We start from the raw sequence: 26,298 nt of genomic DNA, 5'->3' as shown, positions 1-26,298 counted from the left end.
ATTAATTGTTTTGCAAAGTTGTTTTGAGTAGTTAATATGTGAAAATCTCCATTTAAAGTCAGTGTATGCAGAGTGCAACAAAACATAGTGACAAATATATAAAATATGTGGCTGACGATAATGTTTCCAAGAAGTGCCAGATTGACATATCTGGAGTTTGAAGTCCTCTATATAGGCACAGAGAAGAGCATCAGGGAAAATTTCACCTTGTTCTGTCGTGGCTCCACCAGTGTGGTGTTCTTGAACAGCTCTGGAACAGTGTGCCAGACCCCCTTTAGGGTCACAGTCTCACTAGGATAAACCACTTGGTTTCACTACTTTCTTAGGTCTAACATTGAAGCCTTCAGCACCTCTGCTTCATACTGGGTGCGCCTTTCAGTGAGTCCCCCGATTTGTAGACCCAAAGGAAGCAATGCACTCCCAGCTTCCTTAAACTGGAGTGACTCTCAGCTAGCGTTGTAAAAGTTGAAGAGCTTAGATGTCTGGAGCACAGGATAGGAAGTTTGTGGTTAACACAGAGAACAGAAATTTACAGCATAGTCCATGGTCCATGCCAGAACACAGAGTCCTCTGACCCCTTCAGTCCCACTCCAGGAGAGTCTCCCGCTTCCAGGAGCCCACACTTAACCCCTATCAGCCCCTTCCTCAGTCCCTTGTTCCCGTTTCCAGGCAAACTTTGTCACCTGGCCCTCCTCCTTTGTTCTCCAATTGGTCACACCTGGCTGGCTTCATGCAGAGGTCTGGACATCCATGGTCCTTAGTTGCTAAGTGCCAAGATCTAGGCAGTAACTGTGCCCATTCCCTTCTTGGGCTCTCCATGGACATGGGAGCTCAGGTCACAGACAGCTAGGCATCAGTCAAACCTGTGTTTCTGGGATTCTGCAAAGAGTAAATAACCTTTCCCCACCATTTGAGTTAACCTCGCCCCACATACAGGAAAGCGAGGCACACACAATATTAATACAAAATGTTAAGAAAAATTCCTGCTCCATCACATGCTCCCAAAGAGCACCTCAGTTCTGAGCAGAGAGCCATCTCTCAGGGTAAGAAGATTGTTCAGGTGCCAGGCTCACTTAGCCCTGGACATCTCCGACGGGTGCTAGTTAGTGGTAACTAGGGAGTGGGTGGAAACCTACCAAACTCTTTTCATGCAAGCCTTTCATATTGTGACTAGTCATTTATCAGCCTGGGATAGGCTTGGCAACATAAAAGTGAAAGGTAATCACTGAATACCCAGACCATTTCCCGCTCCTTTGCTTTCTGATAGAAGTATAAAGTGCTGCTGCTTGGTGGTTGTTGGTCATAAAAATAATAAACCTATTTTCATAAAGTCTTCTGTGGATGAGTGGACCAGTCCTGAGGGCTCTCCTGTTTTGTACTTTTCAAATGCTTCTTTCTTCCCTTATCTCTCTGTCCTCTTTGTTTAAAGGCCTTTACTCATTGACATTTCACGCTTCATTTGGCCTTTTATAAACTTCTATGTGTTTTGTAACCTTCTTGTGAAGTAATCTTACCTAGCCTCTTTTTTACGCCAATTTTATCATTCTGAGATCTTGGTCTTTGGATTTATGAAGCTTACTTGCTGCTCCCCATTTGCAAATGTGTAGTGTTTATTTGGATCCATTTTTACAGTTCATCTTATTGCTGTAAAATTCAGTTGGGTCACTAAAATCAGCTTCCCACTGAAATAAAACTATCTCTTACCTCTTTTTCAAATGTTTCCCTCTGAGGCCTTGAAGTTTTGATAAATCTGTGTAGCATCTCCAAGGAATTATTCTCTTTATTAGTTTATAATGGTTTCATTGTTCCTGGCAATACAGGGAATTAACACTTAATTCTTTTTCTTATACCTTCCTCATCACCATCACGTCTGAACATCTTTCAGTAGTGCATTAAGCAATGTTGTCAAATGTGATTCATTCTGTCTTTCCTCCATCTCCCCCTCTTCCCCCCCCCCCCCCCCCCGGGAGAATTGTGCATGCAATGTAATGTTTTGGTGGGCTTTTGGTAATTTTTTTAAACTGCATATTCTATCTGCATGTTACAGAATGCATGTGCAGTTTACACTGAGGAAGGAAGGTAGTCAGGTTTGTGATGGTTCTTAATTCCTATGGGAACTTAGTATCTGATTCTACAGATATTTACTGCCAGGCGAAACACACACTTCTATGAGAAGTTCCTGTCAATGGAACCATGCCAGGTAGAGTTGGCAGGAACTGATGCAAAAGTGGGCAGTGTGTCAGTTGTAAATAGTACATCAGTCTGTTCTTTTGTTTCTCCTGCCCTGGCAGGTTTATTACTTGGCTATTCAAAATTACTGTGGGTTTGACCCTTAGTGTGCCAAGTTGCAACTCAGTAACAGATCTCATTTATTATTACCCACTTAAAGACTTAGAACCAACAAAATCCTGACTTGATTTAAGCTACAAACAGGAGCCTAAATTTTCAAGTGATTTTGAGTGTCTCAGTTTTTGAATCCCCAATCTGAAATAACCCAAAGTGGCTTGATTTTCAAAAACAGATGCTTACCATTTCTGATACCATTTAAGATGTCCCGAAATTGAGACTCCTAAGATCACTGGTCACTTTGCAAATTAAGGTAGCTGTTCTTACCTAGCAAAGTATTCAGCTTTCTGAATTAGTTATTGCGTTGTTATCCCATAATATAATTTGATCTGGGTTGCTTTCTAAACACTGCCATGTTTTATAAAAGCTTTGACAAATGGCCACAGAATGGCTTTAAAAGAATCCCTAAAAGCTTACACCTAACACAAGCAAAAAACTTAAATTGCAGTGTAGACATACCCAAAGGCTGTGTCTAGACGGGCAGGTTTTTCCGGAAAATCAGCAGCTTTTCTGGAAAAACTTGCCAGCTGTCTACACTGGCTGATTGAATTTCCGGAAAAGCACTGACGATCTCATGTAAGATCGTCAGTGCTTTTCTGGAAATACTATACTGCTCCCGTTAGGGCAAAAGTCTTTTTCCGAAAGACTTTTGCGCAAAAGGGCCAGTGTAGACAGCACAGTACTGTTTTCCGCAAAAAAGCCCCAATCGCGAAAATGGCGATCAGGGCTTTTTTGAGGAAAAGCGCGTCTAGATTGGCCACGGACGCTTTTCCACAAAAAGTGCTTATGCGGAAAAGCATCCTGCCAATCTAGACGTGCTTTTCCGAAAATGCTTTTAAGGAAAAGTTCTCCATTAAAAGCATTTTCGTAAAATCATGCCAGTGTAGACTTAGCCAGTATGTTTGTCTCCACCACCTCCAAAAATCCCCATCCCTCATGAAACATAGAATCATAGAATACTAGGACAGGAAGGGACCTCGAGAGGTCATCGAGTCCAGTCCTCTGCCCTCATGGCAAGACCCAGTACTGTCTAGACCATCCCTGATAGACATTTATCTAATCTACTCTTAAATATCTCCAGAGATGGAGATTCCACAACCTCCTTAGGCAATTTATTCCAGTGTTTAACCACCCTGACAGTTAGGAACTTTTTCCTAATGTCCAACCTAAACTTCCCTTGCTACAGTTTAAGCCCATTGCTTCTTGTTCTATCCTCAGAGGCCAAGATGAACAAGTTTCTCCCTCCTCCTTATGACACCCTTTTAGATACCTGAAAACGGCTATCATGTCCACTCTCGATCTTCTCTTTTCCAAGCTAAACAAGCCCAATTCTTTAAGTCTTTTTTCATAGGTCGTGTTCTCTAGACCTTTAACCATGCTTGTTGCTCTTCTCTGGATCTTCCCCAATTTCTCCACATCTTTCTTGAAATGTGGTGAACAGAACTGGACAAAATACTCCAACTGAGGCCTAACTAGCACAGAGTAGAGCGGAAGAATGACTTCTCGTGTCTTGCTTACAACACACCTGTTGATGCATCCCAGAATCATGTTTGCTTTTTTTGCAACAGCGTCACACTGTTGACTCATATTTAGCTTGTTGTCCACTATAACCCCTAGATCCCTTTTAGCCGTACTCCTTCCTAGACAGTCGCTTCTCATTCTGTATGTGTAAAACTGATCGTTCCTTCCTAAGTGGAGCACTTTGCATTTGTCCTTATTAAACTTCATCCTGTTTACCTGAGACCATTTCTCCAGTGTATCCAGATCTTTTTGAATGATGACCCTATCCTCCGTAGCAGTTGCAACCCCTCCCAGCTTGACCTTTTGCAGCATATAATATTTTTTTAAAAATTATTTTTTATAGAACACAGTTCTGAAATAGCTCCATCTTCAAAACCGGAAGACTCCTACTACAGTGATAATTATAATCCCTTTAAAGGGGAAGATGATCCAGAGTACCTGAACCCATTTGATGAGCCAGATCCAGAACCTAAAACATTTGTAACTATCAGAGATTCTCCTCCACAACCTGCAAAAAGGAAAAATGTAAGACCAGTGGACATGAGTAAATACCTGTATGCAGATACTTCTAAAGCTGAAGAGGAAGAGTTAGATGAGTAAGTATATTGTAATATTTCATCAATATTCCTTCTAATCTTTTCCATTCATGTGTGGATTTTTTTCATCCGGGTGCAAAATAATATTTTTGTGAGCCAAGTCATGTGCAAATGTACACCACCAATAGAAACACAGAGCCTAGATGTGGTTGCTCTGCTAATCAGATGGACAGCATTTGAATTTGTGTTGAGTAGCTGCACGAGCACAAAGTTTACAGGCAACATTGTATTTCATCTTCAAGTATGAGTGGGTTTGATGGCATAATCTCAAGGTATAAATGAATTCTACCATGCTGGTGCTTGCCCACATACACAGGACAGAATTCACCAGTCTCCCAAGCATGTTGACAGGATCCATGAGGGTGTTTTTCTGCCCATATCTTAAGAAAGCTTTTTGCCTTCTTCTACTACAGTGAGCAATTTCTAGTGATTTAGAAAGGGAGGCCTTGGCCCTTCCTATCTTGTCTCAAACTTTTTTTGTAAGAAAAAATAACTATTAATAAAAGTGAGAGTGCTTAGGATGAGTTTATGCTAGGTAAACTGAGAGATCTGGGAATATATATAACAAAAGTTCAATCACCAGGAAAAAAACTCTGAGGGGTGGGGGGAAGAGGCAGAGAAAGAGGGGGAGAAAAAGGGGAAAGGGAGTAGGCATCCTGTAGAGAAGCTCCCCGTGTACTTCCTTAGAATTTATTTCTCTTCATCACTGTCAATTTTAAAATCAAGATTGGCTGGTTTTTATCTTAGATCTGCTTTAGAAATTATTTTGGGGATGGTGCTATGACCTATGTTATACAAGAGGTCAGACTAGATGTTCACAGATGGTCCCTTTCAGCTGTGGACCCTTAAGAACCCTATCTAAAATTGTTATAAGATACTGCTTGACTGTCTTACAGTCTAGTAATGAAACAGAACAGGGTGTGAGGGCATTTTGCAATAGCCATGCAATTTGGGATGATTGAAGGTGCAAACGTAAGGTGTGCTGGGTTATTACTCAGTAACCGCACCACCCATGTAAGGATTTACTGTGATTAGACATGAGCAGTTAAACAGACTACAACTGTAATTAACTTTTAATTGTAAAGAGTTGATGAGATTTATAATGGCACGACACTTGCATGGCTTCTATATTTAATAGCAATTCAGGTGTTGTATTTTCATCCTTATATTTGCTGTTTATAGCTGTATTCTAGGCAACTGAAGAAGTTCCTAGTGCACTGGCTTTATTTTCTCTTAAGTTCTGTGCCCATGAACGCTTGTGTTTTAGTTTTGTCAGGGTTTTTTTTTTATGCTTTGTTTTTGTTCTGCTGTGAAAAATTGGCATTTGGGAATGCTTTCTCTGCCAGCTCCATTCAGTTGGGCGGTGCGGGTGGGGATGAGAGGGAGGAAGGTCTGTTTTCTGTACAAACAACTCTAGCTGCTGTATCTTCCCAGACCAAGAGTATGATTGCACTGTTGACAGTGACACTAGACATTTCTAATATATCACTGATTGGGGGAAAATATTAATATGCATACACAAACAGATGGGGGCAGAGAACAGCAAAGACTGAGGAAGAGAAGAAGAGAGGAAGGAAACAAAGGTGACAATTGAGTGGCAAGTGAAAGATTTTTTTTCTTTATTCTACTTACACCGACATCCCTCCCCTAAACAAATGTGTGCCAACACAGGCCACTGCAATGTTTTAAAGTGCAGGCTTGTTTTTTCTTCCTGTCGGTGAGATTGTGGATACCAGTTGCTCTTTGTTACGGCAGCTTTTGTTTTGTTTTAATTTTGTATTTTTCCAGACTCTTGAGAGATTTACAGTCCCTGTTTGCTTTATTTTCTTAAGAAAAGGTAAAATAAAAAACCTTCCCCTTTCTTCCCAGCCCCGCTTAGGGTAAATGTTACTCAAACCTAAGATGACCTGCATTTTCATTATTAAAATGAAGGGTGGAAGTGTTAAATAGCATAGTAAATTAGACTTTTACGTCATATTCCTCACTGGAGACTCCTCCTACTTCTCCACATGTTGCTAAGGCTGTAAAGCCTGGGTAAAGTTGTTGGGACAATTTATTAAATATATGGAGTAGAATGGGGGCGTGGAAGACTTGCAGCACTTCATTGACCCAGCTCTGGAGGGTGGGTTGTTATGACACAAAGCCTATTTAGGAACATAGGGATTGGCATGCCGGACACTGGTCCATCTAGATCAGTCTTTTGCCTAGTAACATCAATCACCAGATGCTTCTGTGGGAAATGCAAGAAACCCCCTGAAAACCACTTACGGAACTATTAGGGAAGCTTTTCCTCACTCTTGTAAGTTTGTGGTTTGCTTGTGCCATGAAGCCTGAGAGGTTTTTTATCCTTTGCACGTTGAGTATTCTATCCAATGTGGTGGTGTCTATCCTTATCTGTATAAATGTGTAACCCTTTTTTTGAGTCCTGCTAAGTTTTAGGCCTCACTGGCATGTAAGGTGCCAGCTACACCTTGTGTAAAATGCATTTCCTTTTCACAGATATCATTCCTTTTGTTTCCTTGTCTGTTACATTGTACTTTTTTTTAAAATAAAAAAGGACAATTAGGACCATCTCATTTACCCTTCATTATCTTATATATCTCTATCATGTTCCCTCTTATTTGTCTCTGCTCTGAGCTAACTGGTCCTAACCTTTTCAATCTCTCTTCATACAGAAGTTTCTCCATGTCTCTAATCATTTGCATCGCCCGTCTCTGGATGCTCCTATTTCTGCTACTCTATATCTATTTTATGATGGGGTGACCAGACCTAAACACATATTGAAGATAAGGGCAAACCATCGATTCATAGAACAGCATTATACAACTTTCAGTATTGTTTTCTATATCGCTCTTTATACAGCCTATCATTCTGTTTGTGTTTTTGAGCACCAGTGAGTAGATGCTCTCATTGAGAATGGATTTGAGAGTAATAGGAGGGCTACAGGACAAATAGAAGGATCCCAAAGGACATTCCCCTTCCTCATGTGAAAAGCAATGCATTTTTGCCCTTTATTAATCACTCTGTATTTCTCTTTCTGTGTTCCTGTTAAATTTGATGCTCACTACCAGGAATAAAGATGAGCAGACTTCTAAAATCAAGTGCCTAGTCCCATTATCCTTTCAAGAGGGCAGAGCATAGATTTTGGACGGTTTTATAGACAAGATTAAATAAATGATTTTTAAAAGATGAGAACTTAGGAGAGGGTGATAGGCAAGAATGAGAACTGGAATATGCCTGGGGACTTGCTTCTGTAGGGTGAATGACATGATGGAAATCTGACTTTATTTTTTAACTGAAAATTTATGCCATTAGATTTCCCCACTGTGGCTATGGCTATACTGCTGCTTTTTTGAGGAAGAGGATATGCAAATCTCACTCACATTTGCATATTCTCTTCTGATTCTTTTTCTGGAAGAGGTTTTGTCACTAAAAAGCCCCTGTGGATGGAACCATTTGTCAGAAAAAAAACCCTTTTTCGCAAGATCCCTTATTCCTCAAAAATCGAGGTTAAAGGATCTTGCGAAAAAGGGTTTTTTCCCGACAAATGACCCCGTCTGCACAGGGCTTTTTAGTAGCAAAACCTCTTCTGCAAAAAGAATTGGAAGAAGATATGCAAATGAGAGCGTGATTTGCATATCCTCTTCCGCCAAAAAACCAGCAGTGTAGCCATAGCCTGTTAGGCCTGGTTTACATTTTGATCAAGTTCTGTGCTAAATTCTGATCACAGCTCTGGATGTGTCTTATGCCTAAGAAAAGTGACAGCTAAATGTTAAATTACTTAGTACTGGGATCTGGGATTTTTTTCAAGTTAAATGCCAATGCAAAATGTTTTAACGTTAGAGATGTGGAAGTTTAACTTTAATGGGTGATGCTTACTGTTTCTGGATAACCAGTGGGGGCTGGAGCAACCTCCCTCCTGCCTGCTGTAGATAGGGGGCTTCCCCAGCCTTGTAGGGCCTGCCACGGACAGCCTGTCCGCAGCGGCCTGAGCGCATCACAGGCAGGGCTGCTCCGGGCATCCAGAGCAGTTCTTGTCCATGGTGGGCTTGGGGGGGCGGGGTGCGCAGGCAGTGGCTATTCCAGTGGTGTTAGACCAGCCCCTGCCTGTGGCAGTGGGTGCTCCAGCCAGCTGCAACAGTGGAGGCTGAAGCAGGTCCCCCCCCCCTTATTTGGTTAACCAGTTAAACTTCACATTTAATCAGTTGACTAATTACACAGGATTTTACTTCTCTACTTAACATTAGAAAACCCTAATGGAATAAGTTAGAGGAAGCCTGGTTTTGTGTGCAAAATCTGGAAATCTGTTTAGAGCCATCTATAGCCCTACACATAACTGCTATTTCAGTACGCTGAGAGTTGATCTGCCACAGAATTGCTGTGTAACCTTGGGGAAAATACATAATATCTTCCATGCCTTATTTTCTCTATTGGTAAAAATATTTACTTAAGATGATCTATTTGAGACTTGATTCATTATTGATTACAAAGTACACTGATATTGTTTGAATATGCATATAAATGCAAAACATTTATGATAGTAAGTATATTGTGACAGCAGTACTACAGTTTACATGTTCTGTTAAGGAAATTTTTCTATCAGGAAGCTCCAAACAAATCTCTTATGGGTTGAAATTTTGGCCATAGCTCGAAGATGGGAAGTTGTACAAAGTTTGAATAAAGTTAATTCGGCCATTTTTTTAATTTAGGCAAGCACCAAAAATTACCTATGCATTTTTAAAAATGTATTTGCATGGGTTTTTTTTTAAATCAAAATAGATGAAAATTGAATGAGTATATGCATATTTAAATTGCACTCCTTTGTAGTATCACACTTAGCCTATTCTTTTAATTCTGTTTCATTTAGACTTTGATTCTCTTTTCAATAAAATTATTTTCATTAGTCAGTAATACCAGTCCAAATCCTATTGAATAGCTAAAAATAAACAATGGAAGTTATTTTCAAATCAAATGATTTGGTTCCATGATTTCTATTCTCATTAACCAGGCTGAATTAAAGGCGGTCCCTAGAGTTGGCGAAAGTTGTAACTATGTTTTCTAACTTGTTGAAGTCGATTGGTAGAGAAGCAACTGACTGCAGCGTTGACGATTGCTGAGATACTTGCTGGGTGATTTACCTTGTAATGGACAGTTCAGCTTCTCTCTAGATAAAATCCATTATAACCATTGGTTACATAATATAGTTGAAGCACAGACTGCATGCTCCAGTTAATGTCTTCAAACCAAGATTCATTCAGCCAGATTTGCCTGGTCTTGCTTACCATGCAACCAAACATGCTGTGTTACAAATCTGTAAATCTGGAGTAAATCCACTGACTTAAAAACTTGGATTTTATATTATCATTTAGGAGGGCTGTGTCTACATTGGCATCCCTTTCCGGAAAAGGGATGCTAATGAGACACTTCGGAATTGCAAATCCGTGGGGGATTTAAATAACCCCCGCAGCATTTGCATTTACATGGCTGCCGCTTTTCTCTGGCTCGGGGTTTTTGCCGGAGAAAAGCGCCAGTGTAGACGCGATTCTCCAGAAAATAAGCCCTTTTCCGGAAGATCCCTTATTCCTACTTTCATGGGAATAAAGGATCTTCCGGAAAAGGGCTTATTTTCTGGAGAATCGCGTCTACACTGGTGCTTTTCTCCGGCAAAAACCCCGAGCCGGAAAAAAGCGGCAGCCATGTAAATGCAAATGCCACGGGGGTTATTTAAATCCCCCACGGATTTGCAATTCCGAAGTGTCTCATTAGCATCCCTTTTCCGGAAAGGGATGCCAATGTAGACACAGCCTAGGGCTGTCAAGTGATTTAAAAAGGTATTGTGATTAATCAGGACTTATCACACTGTTAGTAATAGAATACCATTTAAATATTTGAGGATGTTTTCTGCAAAAAAAAAAACAAATGAAATAGTATTTTTCAGTTCCTCCATTGCACATATTATAGTACAAACCTTTTATCCTGAGAGTTGAACTTACAAATGTAGAATCATGTACAAAACCCCTGAATTCAAAAATAAAGCAATGTAAAATTTTACAGTTACTTCTTGTTCAGTCAATTGCTCAGAGATATTTGCAGGAGATAGTATTGCTTCTTGTTTACAGTGTCACCTGAAAGTGATAACAGGCATTGGCATTTTAACCAGTGTTGCAGAATATTTACATGCCACATGTGCTTAAGGATTCAGATGTATCTTCATGCTTCAACCAACATTCCTGAGGACATGTGTCCATGCTGATGATAGGTTCTGTTTGATAATGGTCCAAAGCAGAGTGGACCAACACATGTTCATTTTCATCATCTGAGTCAGAAGCTACTAGCAGAAAGGTGGATTTTCTTTTCTGTTGGTTCAGGTTTTGTATTTTCCGAATTGAAGTATTGCTTTTTTTAAGACTGCTGAAAGAATGCTCTACAATTCCTCCCTCTAAAATTTTGGAAGGTGTGTCAGATTCTTAAACCTTGGGTTGAGTGTTGTAGCTATCTTTAGAAATATCATATTGGTATCTTCTTTGCATTTTGTCAAATCTGTAGTGACAGTGTTCTTAAAATGAATGTGAACTGGGTCACCATCTGAGACTGCTATAATATTAAATATATGGCAGAATGCAGGTAAAACAGGACAGGAAATGTGCACTTCTCCCTCAAGAAGTTCAGTCACAAATTTAGTTAATGCATTTTTAAAATGAGTATCATCAGTAGGGAAGCATGCCCTCTAGAATTGTGGCTGAAGCATGAGGAGGCATACAGATGTCTAGCATATCTGGCCCGTAAATACCTTGTTATGCCAGCCATGAAAGTCACTTTTAGGTGTCATTGTTTACATTTATTGGAGATAATGCTATCCACTCTTTATTTACAAACTTGTTTGCCTGAGTGATTGGCTGAACAAGAAGTAGGACTGAGTGGACTTGCAGACTAAAGTTTTACATTGTTTTGTTTTTTAGTGCAGTTATGTAACAAAAAACTCCTCATTTGTAAGTTGCACTTTCACAATAAAGAGATTACACTATGGTACTTTGTTGTATGAGATGCATTGAATAATACTATTTCTTTTATTTATCATTTTTACAGTGCAAATATTTGCAATAAAAATAAAGTGGGTGCTGTACACTTTTTATTCTGTGTTGTAATTGAAATCAATTTACTTGAAAATGTAGAAAAACAACCCAAAAATATTTAATAAATTTCAATTGATATTCTAACAGCGTGATTAACAACTGTGATTTTTAATCACAATTAATTTTTTGAATTAATTGTGTGTGTTAACTGCGATTAATTGACAGCCCTATAATTTACCATTATGACAAGAACTAGAAACCTAAGCCTATTTCATGCTTCTGATATTTTAAGAGTCTTATTTAAATTAACAGTTCAAAGAAACTTTTAGGACTGATTTTTAAAATGTGGTGAAAAGTGTAACGTGTTCTGCCTTTAATATACATTCAGTGTAGATATAGTCTGTATTTACAGCAAATCCTAAATAAGCCTATAACTTGCTTAATTGTAGGCCTTGCTTCTTAGTAAATGTGCTGTGGTAAAAGTCTTTATTGAAGAGCAGGAATGTAAGAAAATTAATTATAAAATGTGGTTCCACCCAGCTCTCAGATTTCTTTGCTCCCATTAATCTGAACTTTTTACTCACAGCAAATTAACATTAACTTCTCAGAAAAGTCCCAATGCACGTAATTTCTCTAATTCTCTAAATACAATTGTTTAGGACCAGTTAGTTCATTGTCAAAACATTGTGCACTTGTTGGCTTGCCAGATGACTAATTTGTAAAACTAAAGAAAACATTGTGATCTCGTATAAGCATATTGTTCTTCACACTTTATCTTTTTCCATTTTTATTTTCACCTTCCTTTGAACTCTGTAATGTTTGAAGACAGCTCAACAAGGGTTCCAGCAAAATTAGAGCAATTGACAGGTACTGTTGAGTCTTCTGTTCCAAACTGAATACTGTCCTTTTTCCTCCTCCCCCTACAATGGAGCATGTCCATCCTTTTTTGTTTAAACTGTTATTGCTACCCCATCTTAACTTTGATTTCACTAGTGTTTTTTGCATTTGATGAACACTGAAATGAGAGCACCTCGAAGATGTCTTCAGTCAGCAGATTACTTTTGTTAGTCTTAATCTCTCCTTTCACTTCGTTATCTATATCTTTTTCTGTAATAAACAGCAAGAGTCCCACAGGAAGGTAAGCTTCAAGCACCAAGCCTATTGTTGAATGGCTGTGAGTTTCTTCCTCCCTTCCCAGAGTCCCAAAGATATGTTTAGTAAGCTTCACCCTTCAGGGGTAGACTTATTTTCTTAGGTCTAATGCAACAATTGCTGTCTCCTACTTACTGATAAAGGAAACAGAAGCAAAACAGCACCAAAGTCATTTCTAAAGCATTTCCATAAATGAGGGAAATAGCTTAAAATTAAAATATTCTTGAAGTTTTTTTTTTAAGTGAAACGGAAAGGAAATAGAGTGCTAGTGCCTTTGTCTGAAAACTGCCTACCAGTTTGGTACTGTAACACCGCAAGGAAAATTCGGAATGGACATGCAATGGACATGCTGGATACAATATTGTTTCCATCGAAAAATAAATTCAGGGGACTGAGGCTGTTTATTATTGATGTGTTGCACTTCCTCAAATTGTATGTAGGTATGTCCGGAGAAACGTGTTATGTCACTGCATGAGCACAGAGTTCAACCAATAATATTTATATTTGTCTTCGTGGGAAGAGTAGAATGGTAAAGGATTATTTTTATAAGTGGTGGTCTGTTGTTGGACATATTGAAAAGAATGGAAGATAAGAGGAGTGGATAAATTAGCTTAATACAGAGAAGGAACCTTATTAGATACAATATTGCTGGCTGTTTTACATGATGAAAGTAAATACTTTAAATGCTTAGGAGAAGCTCTTGTATTATGAATTATCATAAAACTCATTGGAGGCCTGGCAAAAAAAAAATGTAAATGCTAGGAAAGTGCTTATTTTATTTAACATAGAGAGGTACAGCTCTCTATGTTAAATGATAGTGCATCAGACTACACATAAATACTTGAAAGATGGGTTTCTTGAAAGATGTTTAGCCAAATAATGTGAACAACAAATTATCACTATTTATCTATGCAAACAACATTAGCCATTATTTTTCTGTGCTGTTTTGTCTTCCATTAAGTGTTCTGAGAATAATATGGTGGCTATTTGTGATTGAAATGAAAATGTACTTGACTTTCACTGTATATACACTGAGGCCAAACTTTTCAAACATAGGTATTTAAAGTTCAGCTCCAAAATCCACATTCAGTTATCTAAACATGTCTCTACATTCTCAAAGTTGCTTAGCACTTGCAGCTTCCACCAAAGGGTTCAAAAAAGAACTAGGTAAATTCATGGAGGATAGATCCATTGATGGGCTATTAGGATGGCCAGGCTTTGTGTCCCTGGCTTCTAATTGTCAGAGGCTGGGAATGGGCAAAAGGGGATGGATCACTTGACCCTGGTCTGCACTAGGGAGTTATTTCAAAATAACGCACTAGTTATTTCGAAATCTGTACTCCTGCTTTCCTTGGGGAATAATGCTTATTTCTCATTTTTTTCCCCGAAATAGCATTAGTATGGATGGTCTGCTGCTGCTATTTCGATTATTGCTATCCACAATAATGAAGCCTAGCTTGGACTAATTTCAAGGCTCCCCTGTAGCACGGACATGCTATTTCGATTTTGTTATTTTGGGAATTTTTCTTTCGAATTCCGTCATTTCCTTGTGTAGACATGCCATTAGTGATTACCTGTTCTGTTCATTCCCTCTGGGGCACCTGGTATTGGCCACTGTCAGAAGACAGGATACTAAGCTACCTTTGGTATGACCCAATATGGCCGTTCTTATTTTCTTATTAGTTTCAGTGAGACTTGTTGGTGCCTGGCTACTTTTCTATAGGCTGCAATTTATGGACGTTGGAACTAGCTTTAGACACCCAGTTTTGTAAATGTTGGCCTAAAGCAATTGCTTGCTGTACATAATTCATTCATCAATTCATCAGTCTTCCAAAAGAAAAAAAGCAACAACCGCACAATCAAAACAATCAATTTTTTTATTTTTGTTTTGAAAGTGCAAAGAGCTTGCAAAGAAATTTGTTTCCCTTTTTTTTAATTAGATCAAATCCATTTTATGAACCAAAATCAAGCCCTGGTTTAAAAAAACAAGTTACTCCACTGCAAGAAACAGAAAAGATGAAAAGAAAGGCTCCTGCACCACCAGTCCTCTCACCAAAGTCAGAGACAGGAACAAATGAAAATATGTCGGCTGTTCCTGCAACGAAGGAGTTTTCTTCTTCTCCTAAGGTAGGCTTTTTTATAATCAAATATTTTGATTGCTGATTAAAGTATCTCTATGTGTATTGTATCCATCTTCTTATTACAAGTCCTTGGGGGGGGGGGGAATGACATGAATCTAAATAAGGTCCCCCATACTCCCTTATTCTTTCACTCACTTACATGCATGTTGAGAGGCCAATGGTAGAGCCAGTGTTTCTTAAAACTACTTGACAGCAGCAACAACTGCAATGAAGAAAAGAAGGTCCTCTACTAATAAATATTCCAGGACAGCTCTGTGCAATGAGAGTGAACAAAATCAAGTTGTATAATTGTAACACCAACAGGCAGAATCAAACCTGGGACATCTGGAGCTTAGTATGTGAGCCTCTACAGCCTAAGCTAAAAGCTAGCTGGCTTTCATATAAGGCTATAGAGCAGACTCATTTTTTTTCTTTCTTTCTCTCTCTCACTCTCTTGTTCTTTCTATACTGCATCTGCAGCTTGAAATAAACTACGCAATTTGAGCTACGCAAATTGCATAGCTTATTTCGAATCAATTTCAAAATAACTGTCTACACAACACTTATTTTGAAATAAATCGCTGAACGTCGGAATAGTGAGCCCATTGAATTTCGAAATAATGGGCACACTCAAAAGACGTGGAATAGCTATTTCGGGATACTTCTGGTATCCCGAAATAGCGCTGCAGTGTAGACATAGCCTAAGTGGTCCAAGTACAACTGCATGGGACAGTGAACAATACCCACTAGGTGTGTGGGTTACACAGTGCTTTGTCTTGATGTATTATAATGGCACTAAAGCTAAAAATATTTTAAGTTTCAATGTGCAAACTAGGTATTTTTGAGGTATAATAGCTGTTTCATTTAAGTATGACTGGCATCTCCTGTAAATCAGCAGTTATTGCCCTTTGTGTATGTGTAATAACTAGGCAGTTCATGTCATGATTTTCCATGTTTAAATAATTCTTTAAAACAGATCTAGTATTTTATTACTTTTTGGTTGGGGAGGTGATGGAAGAAAACTCTCCATCCCTCCAACAGAGCAACAAGCCCAGGACCCCAATTTTAAATCTACTACCACCCTTTAGACCCTGTATTCCATTTAAGAGATGAATGGGTTTACTTGTCATATCTATCAAACCACTGCTTAATTAGTCCAATGACCCTGGTCCCCAGGGGCTGATCTCATTGTCTCCTCAGCAATTGCTCAGTCAAAGGGAAGAGTCTTGTTCCTGGTCTGAACTAGAAAGTTAGGTCGACATAAGCTGTCCTGCATCTACCATGAGTATGGCTGATGTACTGAGGTTCATGCTGTGAAAGTGTAGGTGCTGCATAACTTATTTCAATCCTGACAGTCCTGCAGCAGCTGTCCCATAATGCTTGAGTCTGCCCTGGGATCACGGAGACCTGAAGGTCCTCCTCCCATTTAAAGCCCTTCAAGGTTTTGAAATGCCATTTCCTCATTGTCCAGCGTGGTGAGCGCACCTAGCAGCTCTCTGTTGTCATGTGCAACTGACCAGGCTGGCTACACACTCCACACGTGCTCTGACTTGGAGTAGACAGGAGATCGTGGGTCTCTTGGGCTGGCAGTGAGAAGAGATTGCACAACTACAGACTCAACCATAAAGGTCTATGAGCAGACTGCAGGGAGAATGCTGGAGAAGGGGTATGACAGAGACTGGCTGCACTGCCGCCCGAAAGCAAAGGAGCTGCCTCAGGCATATCAGAAGGCCAGTGAGACCAACCATTGATCAGCTACCGCACCACAGACCAGTTACTTTGACAAATTGCTGCGTGCCACCACCAGGGATATCTCCACCACGCCCAGGCCACAGGCCCCTGGCATGACCAGAAAGGAGGATGGACATGCAAACAAGGGATCCAGCTATGCTGTGAGACAGGACATGTTTGAGACCACTGCAGTGCAGTCAGTGCCGGCAGGGCTGATGCAGGGCGCGGAGCCTTGGGTAAGTGTGTAATTGTATTTCCCTTTGCAGTGAAGTGCTGATGGCATCCCTAACTTAATAGGACACAGCTGTTCACTTTTAATTAATGCATTCAATCTGGAAGAGGGAGCAGCAGCGCCACAGAGAGCAGTAGCATTGTTATGTACTGATCATTGCCAGTAGAGGTTAGGGTTAGAGATGTCCCTTCAATCCTCCTGAGTGATCTCAATGAAGCTTGCAGCTCTCTCTGAAAGATTTCGTGGCTAGGGGAGGACAGACTTATTTTTTCCTCAGTGTCCAGACACTCTCCTATGCCAGTCAGTAATAATGTCAGACATCCGTAGCAGCATGTGGGCCCTAGCAGCTTCTGGATACCAAAAGTAGCTGTGCAGCTGGAGTTTTTTTTTTTTTTTTTTAAATCATCACCCTCCCCCCCCCCCCCCCCGGGGAAAATGTTGCCCATATTCAATGCCATTGCCCTGTACTCATACTTGCATGCAGCCAAACTGTTCCCCTCTAGTTCCCCTCACCCCTGCCAGGCCATGCTCGTCATGGTGTGTGGTGCCATGCACCAGCACTCCAAAGCAAAGCAGTCAATGAGCATGTTTTATTTAAAATTCTAGGGAAGCAAATTCTAAATCTTAACTTTCACTTTTCACTGTCTCTCTGTTGACAGTGGCACCTCTGTATTAGCTCCACGGCTGCTGCCATTGTGGTCCTGAGGGTTTCCCTCTCCATGCCCATAGAACCAGATGAGGAGGACTTGGGAAAGAAGATGACTTGAGATGATATGTTCTACGAGCTAGTGCTGCATCAGACCCACAATCTCCTGTCTATTCAAAGCCGGAGCATGTGTGGAGTGTGTAACCAGAGAGCCTGGATGACAACCTGGAAAAGGAAAGATTGGAGAGGAGAAAGGCCCAACAGTCTCAGCCAAAAAAAAGGGGAGAGAGAGAGAGAGAGGGAGTGATGCAAAGGACATAATAAGGTTTCTCCAGCAGCAAATACAGATGCTGCAAATTCTTGTGGACCTATGGGTCAAACACTAACAGGCTTGCCTCCCTTTGCAGTTCATAAAAAACAGCAATACAGCACTTCCCTATATCCCCCCTCAACATTCCACATGGTATCAGGGGCCACATCCTTCCCCTACCACTCTGAGATTAAGGACAACTACAGCTTCACATACACTGAACTGTAAAAGCCACGGTTCCTATATGCGTAGGCAAAATGGACATGAATGTTCTTTCCCATTGTTCTGCTCCATTAACATACATTTTTAATGTATTGTCTTTTAAATTTGCACATATTTTTCTTTGCACTGGTTTTATTATTGAATAAAATTATATTCTTTGGAAAATAATTAATCACTCTTACTTGACAACACATTCTGCAAAGTGCCTAGCAGTTCTGAAAGCACCCTCTTGCTTATTACTGTACACTGGGAAAAAGAACCCAGGGAAGGAGACTGGGAATCAGCATGCAGGAAATATCGGGAGCTCAGACAAGGAGCTAGTGCAGAGACACTGGGACTGGCTGTGTGAGGAGATTGGGACAAGGAACCAGGAAGAGGGGAGAAAGACAGAACTGGGGCAGGAATAGGCTTGGAGGATTGTACTGGATCTGATCAGAGCCTGGCTGCCATCCAGGTCAGAGGGAGGCCAACCTGCTCTCTACAAGGAACTGGGTTACTAATCCTGGGTTACTAATCACACTGGGTTACTAATCCTGCCCAGGCCCTGCTTCAGGGCAGGGCCTCTAGCTCAAGACAGGACAGCAAACAGTTGGCAGGCTCAGCCCTGTATGCAAGCTAAGCAGGAGTCAATTAGGGTTACCAGGTGGCCTCAAAAAAAAAAAAACCAGACACACTTGATCTCAGCTGGAGGGGGCGACCAGCTGGGAGGGGAGAGTGCTGGCCAGCGGGAAGCAGGGCTAGCGGGGAGGGGAAGCGGGAGTCGGGGGGAGCAGGGTTGGCCAGGGAAGATTTGGGGGGGGGAGAACCGGCCAGTGGGAAGCAGAGCTGGTCGGAGGGAGCAGGGCTGGCCGGGGGAGCAGCGCAGGGAGAGAATCGTCTGGCGGGGAGGGGGACTGACCCAGGCGCATGCAGATCTGAGGGTGCTGCCCATCCTGTGCATGGTCCCAGCAAAGCATGAGTGAGTCTGGACCCAGGGATTCTCTCCCTCCTCTCCTCCCCACGTAGTTGCGTACTCCCTGGCTGGTAGACACACTCACGCAGTGTGAGCGTGTCTACCGGCCAGGCAGTACGTCACTACGTACTGATACTCCTAATAATAATAAAACGTACCTAATTAGAAAATACCGGACATTTTATATATCCGGTATTTTCTCAATTGGTTTCCCGGACTCAAATACCAGACGGTCTGGTTCAAAACCGGACACCTGGCAACCCTAGAATCAGTGTGCTCTGGCCCTAGTTCAGGGCAGGGCAGCAATACGTTCAAGGTTCTCAGGCCTATTCTCAGGCTTAGCGGCCAGGCCCAGCCAAAGGGTTTGTGGGGCCCAAAGCAGGATGCTGGGAGCAAGGCCTAGAGCCCGGCCAGTAGATGGTGAATACTCATCAGCACGGGGCTCAAGGCATTTGCCTCGCTCGCCTTCCTCGAAGGCTGGGCCTGTTAGCAGCGGTCAGACAAAGAGCTGACAGTCGCAGGTGTTTTCCCCCAAATAGGGGGACACTGCTACACAGGGACTGGAATGGCAGGGAGATGCAGTCCCGCCCACTGCACTGCGTCCCAGCCCGGGGCCCTAAGAGTGGTGACTCCAGATGCCACTGCAGTCCTGCCTGCAACCCGCTGACGAGATCATCTCCGTATCTTCAGACAGACATGGGTCAGCTTCTCTTGGGCTACTTCCCAGTTCTCTCTGTGGGACTGTCTGGCTTGGTCCCAGCTTCTCCAGGTCTGCAGGGAATGAAGCCTCTGGCAGAGTTTCCTTCAGCTCCAACTGTCAGTGGTTCTGATAGTCCTGGCCAGTTTTCCTCTTTCAGGGGGTGCAGCTGAGCCTACCATCTCCAGACCTCAGGCATCTGGCTTCTTCCCAACTGAGCTCTTAGCTCCAGCCTTTATACTTCCAGCCCTACCTCTCTGCTTTCTGTGAGTAGGGCTGAGTTGCTTTGGCCCTACTCACTAGGGTGGGTGTTTTGGGGAGTTCTTCTCCTTCCAGGTCAGAAGGAGGCCAAGCCTCCTCACTATAAGGACAAAGGCAGAAAACTCAGGCCAGGTAAAACAGAGAAAGAAGTGTCTAACCACCAGAGTGCACACTTCTCCAGAACATGAAATGGATCCCAAGATTCCTGAGATTCAGCACTCCTCTGCTATCAGCAAACAACAGTGAAAACCCTCTTGCAAAATAACTTTAATTTACCCCTTGAGTGGTTGGTCATATAGAGGATAACAACCTACTGTTACTATCGGATACTCCATTAGCTCAAGTACCAGTCATTTTTGTTGTAGATTTAAAGGTTGGAACTCTGTTGATGATCCCTGTGGATGTCTGTGTAATTCTGCATGATGGAATGTCTCTTTCTGCATTTTTCTTTTTTTTTTTAAAACCTAGGAAATGCCATTTAAAAATCAATGCTAAGTTTTGGTGCTTAGAGAGGGTTTAAGGGGAGGGAGTTATTTATTTAAAGAGTGCATGATGCATACACCCAATGGGGCCACACTAAAGTTGCATGGCAACCTTAATTCAGACATCTCCTTAACTGTTTAGTGCTTGACTTTGCAACCTTAATGTTCTTTTAACACAGTATGTTGTGTAATATGGATATTTCATATCATGCACTGTTCTGAAATGAATGCTTTGGCCACACTGAAATTTAAGGAAGCAGTCTTACCTCACAATAATTTTAATGGTGTAATTTTAGTATCCAGGCAACAGTGGAACAACTTCAAGGTGAAACCATAGAATCAGAGAATACTAGAACTGGAAGGGACCTCAAGAGGTCATCGAGTCCAGTCCCCTGCCCTCATGGCAGGACCAAATACTGTCTAGACCATCCCTGATAGACATTTATCTAACCCACTCTTAAATATCTCCACAGATGTAGATTCCACAACCTCCCTGGGCAGTTTATTCCAGTGTCTGACCACCCTGACAGTTAGGAACTTTTTCCTAATGTCCAACCTAAACCTCCCGTGTTGCAGTTTAAGCCCCTTGCTTCTTGTTCTATCCTCAGAGGCCAAGATGAACAAGTTTTCTCCCTCCTCCTTATGACACCCTTTTAGATACCTGAAAACGGCTATCATGTCCCCCCTCAATCTTCTCTTTTCTAAACTAAACAAACCCAGTTCCTTCCGTCTTCCCTCATAGGTCATGTTCTCTAGACCTTTAATCATTCTCGTTGCTTTTCTCTGGACCCTCTCCAATTTCTCCTCATCTTTCTTGAAATGTGGTGCCCAGAACTGAACACAATACTCCAACTGAGGCCTAACCAGCGCAGAGTAGAGCGGAAGAATGACTTCTCGTGTCTTGCTCACAACACACCTGTTAATGTATCCCAGAATCATGTTTGCTTTCTTTGCAACAACATCACACTGCTGACTCATATTCAACTTGTGGTCCACTATAACCCCTAGATCCCTTTCTGCCATACTCCTTCCCAGACAGTCGATTCCCATTCTCTATGTCTGAAACTGATTGCTCCTTCCTAAGTGGAGCACTTTGCACTTGTCTTTATTAAACTGCATCTTATTTACTTCAGACCATCTCTCCAATTTGTCCAGGTCATTTTGAATTATTACCCTATCCTCCAGATTAGTCACAACCCCTCCCAGCTTGGTATCATCTGCAAACTTAATAAGCGTACTTTCTATACCAATATCTAAATCGTTGATGAAGATATTGAAGAGAACCAGTCCCAAAACAGACCCCTGCGGAACCCCACTTGTTATGCCTTTCCAGCAAGATTGTGAACCATTAATAACTACTCTCTGAGTACGGTTATCCAGCCAGTTATGCACCCACCTTATAGTAGCCCCATCTAAGTTGTATTTACCTAGTTTATTGATAAGAATATCATGTGAGACCGTATCAAACGCCTTTCTAAAGTCTAGGTATACCACATCCACTGCTTCTCCCTTATCCAGAAGACTCATTATCCTATTAAAGAAAGCTATCAGATTGGTTTGACATGATTTGTTCTTTACAAATCTATGCTGGCTGTTCCCTATCACCTTGCCACTTTCCAAGTGTTTACAGATTATTTTCTTAATTACTTGCTCCATTATCTTCCCTGGCACAGAAGTTAAACTAACTGGTCTGTAGTTTCCTGGGTTGTTCTTATTTCCCTTTTTATAAATGGGCACTATATTTGCCCTTTTCCAGTCTTTTGGAATCTCTCCTATCTCCCATGATTTTCCAAAGATGATATCTAGAGGCTCAGATATCTCCTCTATCAGCTCCTTGAGTGTTCTAGGATGCATTTCATCAGGCCCTGGTGACTTGCAGGCATCTAACTTTTCTAGGTGATTTTTGACTTGTTCTTTTTTAATTTTACCTTCTAAAACTATTCCCTTCCCACTAGCATTCACTATGTTAGGCATTCCTACAGACTTCTCGGTGAAGACTGAAACAAAAAAGTCATTTCCAAGTTTCCTATTACTGTTTCTCCCTCCTCACTGACCAGTGGTCCTACCCTCTCCTTGGTCTTCCTCTTGCTTCTAATGTATTTATAAAAAGTCTTCTTGTTTCCCTTTATTCCCGTAGCTAGTTTGAGCTCATTCTGTGCCTTTGCCTTTCTAATCTTGCCCCTGCATTCCTGTGCTGTTTGCCTATATTCATCCTTTGTAATTTGTCCTACTTTCCATTTTTTATATGAGTCCTTTTTTACTTTTAGATCATGCAAGATCTCGTGGTTAAGCCAGTGTGGTCTTTTGCCATATTTTCTATCTTTCCAACACATCGGAATAGCTTGCTTTTGGACCCTTAACAATGTCCCTTTGAAAAACTGCCAACTCTCCTCAGTTCTTTTTCCCCTCAGTCTCGATTCCCGTGGAACCTTACCTATCAGCTCTCTGGGCTTACCAAAATCCGCCTTCCTGAAATCCATTGTCTCTGTTTTGCTGTTCTCCCTTCTACCCTTCCTTAGAATTGTGAACTCTATGATTTCATGATCACTTTCACCGAAGCTGCCTTCCACTTTCAAATTCTCAACCAGTTCCTCCCTATTTGTTAGGATCAAATCTAGCTTCCCCCCTGTAGCTTTTTCAACCTTCTGAAATAAAAAGTTGTCTCCAGTGCAGTCCAAGAACTTATTGGATAGTCTGTGCCCTGTAGTGTTATTTTCCCAACATATATCTGCATAGTTGAAGTCCAACATCACCACCAAATCTTGGACTTTGGATGATTTTGTTAGTTGTTTAAAAAAATCCTCATTCACTTCTTCCACCTGGGTAGGGGGCCTGTAGTAGACTTCTAGCATGACATCACCTTTGTTTTTAATCCCTTTTAGCCTAACCCAGAGACTCTCAACACTTCCGTCTCCTATGTCCATCTCCACCTCACTCCAAGTGTGTTCATTTTTAATGTAACACAACACCTCCTCCCTTTTTTCACTGTCTATCCTTCCTGAGCAAGTTGTACCCTTCCATACAAACATTCCAATCCTGTGTATTATCCCACCAAGTTTCTGTGATGCCAACAATGTCATAATTGTACTTATTTATTAGCACTTCCAGTGCTTCCTGCTTATTTCCCATACTTCTCACATTTGTATATAGGCATCTAAGACCATGATATCAGCAGACAGGGTGTTTTGGGGGATGGGGAGTGTCGTGAATCATTGATAGGATGATATATTCAGAATGTACTTAATTTTTAGTATTTTTTCAATATGAACATTTTTTAAGTTCTTGCAACAATACGCTGCACTATTTATACTTCTGTAACAAAGGTGGCTACAATTCTGAAAGCATCCTTTTACCATAATTTGTCTCCTTGCTTGCAGTTTTACATTCTAAATTGATCTTTAACTGTAGAATAAACCTCTGCTTTGACAAGCATAATCGAGTCATCACAAATGCCACTGCCACTTAAACAACAAAATGAAAAAAATAGTTACCTCACATGATAGGAAATAAGTAATGCTGAAACAGGTGATGGACTTTTGGCACGAGAAGCTATCATTATTATTAACAAACAAATGTTAAGCAATTCCATAGAACCTTTCACGGAAGGGTGTCTGGGCATTTTAATTTAGGCGCACCCTTTTAAGAGGAAAAATATTATCATTCCAATTTTACAGATGAGTAAACTGAGATATGGAGAGATAAGTGACTAAATTGTTAAGTAATATTTACAACACTGCAGTACACAGAGTGTCCAGGACAGAATCAGGAATAGTATCCAGCTGTCCTTACATGAATTCTCTGTTCTCACTTAACAGTGACCGTCAACATTCTTTGGTCTGTCACTCACTAAATGGCCAACTAAAGTCCTGCAACCTTCAACATCCTAGAATCCTTTTCATCCACAAAATCTTGTGAGTGTTTAGGCATAAAATGGTCATTTACAAGACATTTTTTGGTTGGGACTGCTGCAGCTGAATGGGATGCCTGTGAGTCTAAATCAGAGAGGCTGGTGCCGATAGACAAGGAAAATGCTCTTGGGATTTCTTCTCTGTAACCTCTCTTCCTTTTGCCCACCTGTGCATTTCTGAGCGCCAAGGCAATTCCTGGCTGCATAACTCAATCAGCAGATGCTTCCCCTATATGATGCAGACCACGGTATGGACATGGGAAACAGGAATTAGGAGGTGCTCTGCGAGTAGGTGATGGATAGAAGAGGAAAGAATAGAGACAAAAGGAAGCATTTGCAGTAGCCACAGTCTTCTGTCTAATTTCCCAGCGAGCCTTAGAGAGCCAGCATTTTGTCACATCCTCACTGGTGGGGATTCAACTCATCAGGTACCGCTTGCTCTAGCTTGTGCCCCACCACTTGAGCAGAATTGCTCTAGCAGAATATTGCCGTACATGTCAGTCAGTTTGACTGTAGTGCGAGCTACTTGTTTAGAAATTTAGGTGCCAGGGTATCAATTCACATGAGAAGGAAGGTGAATAGAAAGGAGGCGAAAGCAGAGATGATGTAAAAATCACCATTCACAAATCACTCTGGCATTCACACCAAAAACACAACAACCTGAAGGTGGCTTACAAGACACTCAATGGAAATGTCAAGAAACAAACTGAGAAATAAGGGTATGTACTATAGTAAAAGGGGCAATATAGAGTTGCTGCTGAGAGTGCAGATGATTTGGAGTTGGATGAGGTGATATTGATACAACATCCTGTTTATCTGCGGCCATTTCTTTAGTTTGTCCAGATCATTTCTTTAGCTTGTCCATTTCTTTAGTTTGAATTTTGATTCTATCCTCCAAAGCACTTGCAACCCTTGTGTCACCCACAAACTTTATAAAGATACTCTTCATGCCATTATTTAAATCGGGGTGGGTTATAAGTGGCTCCTGGGCTAGACTCAGTTCACCAGGGTGAGCCACAAGATGCTTCATTCACCTGCACGTCTGCAGGCACAGCCACTCGCAGCTCCTGCTGTCCGCAGTTCACCGATCCTGACCAATGGAAGCTGCAGGAAGTGGTGGCCCAGCCTGTACTTCCCACAGCTCCTGCCAACCCTGATCTAATCCATTGATAAAGATACTGAACCGAAGAAGAAGACTGAAGAAGATTCAACAGACACTGCTGTTGAAGGGCCATTTGTAACTGTTTTTTCTTTCAAGAGTTAGGAAAATTAATCAGATTCCTTGGTCACATAAAACTACAAATGACATTCATGCCAAATATATAAAGACCTAAAAAGCTTAAGATTATTGGGTGGAAAATGCCCGTACAAGATTTCTTTGGTCCATGAGAAGTACATATTCAGGATACAGTTTCCAAAGATGTTTAGCTCTGTTACCCACCAAAGTGACATGAAGGTCTTAAACGCAATCCTGAAGTACAATTTTCAGCATGGAACATCTAAGAAATGAAATTTCTAAAAGGATGTTTACATCCAAAAGTTAAAAATTCCACAGTGTGATCTGGTCCCAACGTGTCTTAAGTCCAGTTTTCATTGTTATTAACCTTGTAGTCTGGGCAGCTGAGTTAGTAGAAAAACTTTCGCGTACACTCAATTCTTTTATTGCACAGCAATCCATCTTGAATCTGGAACTTCACCATTGCCCAAGTAGTAGGAAAAGGTGTTTTTACCTGGAACGGCCATGTGGCTTCACACACTTGGCTTTTGTACACTTATTTAAACGTAACAGCAGTATTTAGAGGACTAACGAGGGAAACTGGAAGAAGAACATGGATTTCAGCTCATCAGCAAACTTGGCCATTTATCAATTGAAAATTGGCTTAAGCTAGAAACAGCTAAGTGGATTGCAAGGGTAGAAGGGCTTGATGAGTTCCTCGGTAGTCGTGCTTATATGTCTAACTCAGCTAATTTTTAGCACCCTTGTGAGTTTTATGATATACAGACAGTCCCCGGGTTACGTACAAGATAGGGACTGTAGGTTTGTTCTTAA

At 41.2% G+C, this 26,298-nt stretch overlaps 1 protein-coding gene across 12 annotated transcripts in view; it reads left to right on the top strand.

Annotated features, from left to right (window-relative positions):
- The window catches only part of EHBP1 (EH domain binding protein 1), a 341,176-nt gene that overhangs the window by 170,568 nt on the left and 144,310 nt on the right, over positions 1-26,298 (top strand). For 7 of the 12 annotated variants that reach the window (XM_075925601.2, XM_075925600.2, XM_075925608.2 and 4 more), the window contains 3 exons: positions 4,211-4,463; positions 12,362-12,403; positions 14,629-14,815. In XM_075925601.2, the coding sequence (XP_075781716.2) occupies positions 4,211-4,463; positions 12,362-12,403; positions 14,629-14,815 (482 nt within the window). The remainder of the gene's footprint in view (positions 1-4,210; positions 4,464-12,361; positions 12,404-14,628; positions 14,816-26,298) is intronic. The other 5 variants (XM_075925602.2, XM_075925607.2, XM_075925610.2 and 2 more) reach the window with 1 other exon arrangement.

The sequence above is a fragment of the Pelodiscus sinensis genome, chromosome 3 (genome assembly GCF_052426305.1).
Source record: "Pelodiscus sinensis isolate ZL-2025 chromosome 3, ASM5242630v1, whole genome shotgun sequence".
Lineage (NCBI taxonomy): Eukaryota > Metazoa > Chordata > Testudines > Trionychidae > Pelodiscus > Pelodiscus sinensis.
This window is presented reverse-complemented; position numbering and strand designations above follow the sequence as displayed.